We start from the raw sequence: 4559 nt of genomic DNA, 5'->3' as shown, positions 1-4559 counted from the left end.
CCCACGACATCCAATGGGCTCATTTGATTTTCCTGCTATCTTTGGCAATGCAAGCATCATTAATTTGGACTTATGAAATGACTCCAAGAGAGGAAGGAGCAACATAAAATATTAACTTACTGTTTCCATGGAATGCTGCTGTCTGTAGTTAAATGCGTATGGTTCCCATCCACCATCTGGTTCCTTCCTTTTTACCCCAACCCCGGAACTAGAGGAGGCTTGTGTGTTTGCCCTCAAATGTTCTTCTATTGACCTACCATGACCAGGCATGAATGGCTGCCTTAAACCCATGGGATCTGTATTTCCTCCCTCAATTGCTAATTCTGGAATTCAGATCAAAATTAGGCCGTGAGGGGCCTGAACCATTTAAACCAGCAGCTGCATTGCTCATGTTCATAATGAATTGTGCCTGAGAGTAAGCTATTGGAACCGCTGATGTAGAGCCCATAATTTGAGCACAACAGGTGCACCTGAATCAACAATAAAGGGGATTGAGCCACTAGCCCCATAATGGCAGAAGGGAATGGCATATTGGCGCCATTGGCAGTAAATTAGAGCTTAAGGCAGGAGAATGTGTATACGAGGCAGTGGGAACCAACCCCATAAACCCTGCACTTCTTGTGATGCTCCCATCAGTTGCAGGCCCAAGAACCTTGCCATTTGGAAAGGACACAACCTGAGAAACAACGTCCTTCCTATTGACTTCCACTTTAGTACCCATGATAGAAATAACAGGATCATTTAGTTTAGGCCCTCCATGAGCAATTGAAGATCTACCAGGAAATGGCCCTTGTTCTAAAGCATTATTGTGACTGCATGCCTGTCATTCAATCAATTCTCAGAAAGGTGCATTGATGATGATGACGAAGCAGGTGATTGCTGCGAGCCATTCCTGTCATAAAGAGTGGTTCCTTGATCTTGAATCTAGTACTGGACGTCACCATCATCACTGACACAATTTAATCCAGCTCAAGTCTCTCGGATTTTCTGACAGCTTTCAGTGAAGATTCTGCAGAATAGAGGCCTGATGAGGTGTAACCTGTTTCCCGGACATTAGTTCAGCACCTTTTTCATCACAGCCTCAGCAACATTGAGATCAAAATCAAGGCAACCAACCTCCGTTTGAGCTACTGCCTGTCCTCCAAGGATAGTCTTATCACATCAGAGTTACGGCGAGGTGATGCTCGGCGAAAAGCACTTGTGGCAGAGATCCTTTCCATCAGAGTCCTCGAACTGCAAGGAGCTGCAGGTATGCCACGCACTGCTGCTGCCTAAAAGCAGAAACCACTGAAATGGGAGTGGAGATGGAAGTCACTGCATGTTCCGTATCATCAGAACAGACTTCTTGGTTCAGATCAAAATCACATAGACTTTTCTCTGTGTTTGGCTCAGGATCTTGAGCCATGGTCACCTGAGAGGATTCCATGTCACGCGAGTGATTTTCTGGTTCATTATCTGCATCATCTGAATTAATAAGGAGCCCTCCTCCTCAGGATGCGCTCCAGCAGACCGAATGGGTCCGGTTGACACCTCCTTTGGCAAGACCTCGGTGGGTAGGTCTTGTTTTCTATTTATGGATTCTGGGGTACTGGGTTGCCTAATACCACCTTCTGAAATCTTCTCTGAAGAGCTGCTGGAAGGTTCTCTGTCATCTATGACTTCTCGCTCCACTTCTTGAGCAACTTTTCGGGCAACTTCTAGAGCATCAACTATGCCATACTCTAGATCAATATCAGATGTTGTATCGGTCACACCATGACTACTGGTAAACCTGGAACCACCTCTCAAATCCTCAAGTTCACAATTCTCCTTATCTTCATCTGCTGTTCCAATGGCTGCCATTCTCGAAAATGTAGTTCCAGATCCCCAGGCTTTTCATACAAGAGCTCATTGTCAGAGGAGCTCCGTGACGTGCTCAAATGTGACTCGCTGTTTTTACCAGCAATCTTGAATAGCTCTGAGCCATTGCTGGAATGATTCATAACAGCCACATCAGACATTGCCTTCTTTGGCTCAGATGCATGCATCCTCTCATTAGTAAGATCAACAGAATTCAGGACATGAAACCTATCGGATTCAGTATCAGTATGGAAACTGTGTCCTGTTGTAACCTCCAGAGAAGTTCCAACACCAGCATTAGACGAACTAGAGCATGTTCCACAGTACTAGAGTTTGAAACTGTCATAGCATCTGAAGCTTCAATATTTTCTTGCTTTGAATCTGCTAAACTGCAGGCCTCATGGAAGCAGTTTCTTCCACAGTTTTTGTTTGTAGTTCTTTCACAGGCAAATTTTCATGAACAGGATTTAACACAGAAGAGGAGGCCATATGACTCTCAGATCTGTTTTCCGTGTCTGAATAGTCTGAGTTTATGTGGGACTTGAGCTCATCATTAGTAGTTTCAACGTGTAAATCTTTAGTACTTTCTGGTTGAACACCATCTAGGCTTGAAGGAAGGTTTTCACTTTTAGCAGCATCTGCTCCATCTTTTTCTCCATGGGCACTTCCTCTTGAAACAGGACTGTCTTTGGCAGAATCTGGCCCATTATTTTCTCCGGTAACAGTAGCAGCGTCTGAAATCTCATACTCATGTCCACCACTATCGACATGATCAGTAACTGTACCTCGTTTCCACTTATCAAAGAGCAACCTAGCACTGTCCTGAACTCGAGAGCTATTGTGGTTCAGAAGATTCTTGACCGTAATCCAAATCTCTGAAGAAATTGACCTTTCCTTATCTCTATGCAACTTTTCATGTGCTCGTAAGAGTGCAGTAATTGATTCTTCCACAAAACTATCACTGGAGTCATTACCAAATTCTTGAGCATCCTTTAGCCATCTGCCTATAAACCAGAGTCCATCTAGCTGAAGAAAAAGATCAAGACAATCTTTATTCTCAGTGGCCGCAATTGTGCTTGCAACGGCAGTCCACTGTCTGGTTGCATCACCAACATTTTCACAACAGATTCTTTCTCTTTTTTCATTACAGATACTAGCCCTCAACTCGTGAAGGGACCGTGAGTCCATCTTTCATCTCAGCCAGGGTAAAAAATCCTCAAGCGTCATGGCGTTTTACATGCAAAACCACCAAACAAAGAGAACTCTATAACGGACTGACAATTTTTGTTCCATCTAGAACAGGAGTGAAACTTCAAGAGAGCATCTAAAAGGAAACCTGTACAATGGCATGACATAAATGGTTAATTCTGTAGCTCCTGATGTTATCAATTAATTGACGTTGATTCTGTAGCATCTAAAAGTAAAGTTCTTTTCAATTAATTGGTATCAAAATAAAAGGAAAGGAACATTGATGTTATCAATTCATCATCAAAATAAAATGGTAAAAAATGGGCGAAAACAACCATATCATACCTTCCAAGCAAGCTGGTCATGTAAAATCATATTAATTGTCAACAAAAGATTCGAAAATGATAACTTATGGCACTCCTCAACACCTGAAATGAAAGAAATTGCTAAAATCTCAAGCTTTTAAAATTATCAACAAAACCCATTTGATTTTTAAATAAATTGAATTTCAGTTCTAAAACAGAAATAACTCAAAACAAAATAACATACAAAAACCTACTCGTAAGTTGTAGGCTAATAAACTGAAAACCTGAAGAACAATAAAATAGTTCACCAAATTTCCTCTAAAACAGTTAACACGTCACGGAATATCAATTACAATAGAAAGTGAAGATCTAACCCTAAAAATCAAAGCTCAGAAGAAACAGCATTACAAAACCCTAGCTTTTCTGCTGTACATCATGACGAGCGATGCGAATTGAGTTAAGATAATCTCAATTAATGCAGAGATATAACTGATTTATAACGCTAAACCTCAATGAGAAAATAAAATCGATAACAGCCCATTTGTTTACTTTTAAAAGAAAAAGCAAGATACCTAACAATAGCAAGCGTTAAGCGTAGTTACCTTCATAAAAAAACCTTCAAAAAAAGGCAAAGAAAAACGAAACCCTAGCTCTGAAGCTGAGCTCCAATAGAGAGACGACACCACACCTTTTTCTCCCTAAAAAAGAAAAAAGAAAATCTATCTGAAAGTTTTCGACCCTTTGCTTTGAGCTTTCCCTCCCCGTGGAAATCTTTTTTTTTTTCCCTTTTTTGGGATTTTATTTACTTAATTTTAATTTTAATTTTTTTTATCTCGCTCTCTTAAAAACCCTCGTTTCGTCGTCTGTTTAATTCCTTTTTCCCTTTCCCGAACCAGGTTGAGAGAGAGAGAGAGAGAGAAAGAGCGACGTTTATTCCTCGTAATATTTTCTTTAATTTTTTTAAAATTTGATTTTAGGTTTAGGCTAATTTTATTTTACACTGTCAAATCTGTGGTGGGTTTTAGTCTTAGTTCGCAGTTAAGAGAATGGCACGTGCATTGCAGTGCAGTGTGTGCGAAATTATCTGCCGGTCGGATAAAGAAAATTCAATTAAGATTGTAATTTTGAATTCATTCTTCTTGACTTTATGAAAATAAAAAGTCCTCTTACTTTAGTTTATTTAATGGCTGAATTTTACTAATTTATCAAGTATAAATTATCAAATTA

General features: G+C 40.2%; 1 protein-coding gene across 1 annotated transcript; it reads right to left on the bottom strand.

Annotated features, from left to right (window-relative positions):
* Window positions 1-1276: 1276 nt before the first annotated feature.
* On the bottom strand, window positions 1277-4279 carry LOC121220846 (uncharacterized). Its single transcript, XM_041100497.1, has 3 exons — window positions 3935-4279; window positions 3373-3455; window positions 1277-3175 (listed from the first exon to the last, which is right to left on the bottom strand). The coding sequence occupies exon 3, from the start codon at window positions 3025-3027 to the stop codon at window positions 2224-2226; it is 804 nt and encodes a 267-aa protein (XP_040956431.1). The 5' UTR covers window positions 3028-3175; window positions 3373-3455; window positions 3935-4279; the 3' UTR covers window positions 1277-2223.
* Between the last annotated feature and the right edge of the window lie 280 nt (window positions 4280-4559).

This window comes from Gossypium hirsutum, chromosome D09 (genome assembly GCF_007990345.1).
Source record: "Gossypium hirsutum isolate 1008001.06 chromosome D09, Gossypium_hirsutum_v2.1, whole genome shotgun sequence".
NCBI lineage: Eukaryota > Viridiplantae > Streptophyta > Magnoliopsida > Malvales > Malvaceae > Gossypium > Gossypium hirsutum.
This window is presented reverse-complemented; position numbering and strand designations above follow the sequence as displayed.

What these genes read in the sequence shown, in the direction of transcription:
- LOC121220846 (XM_041100497.1), bottom strand. Translation starts at nt 3,027, where the DNA reads ATGGACTCACGGTCCCTTCACGAGTTGAGGGCTAGTATCTGTAATGAA.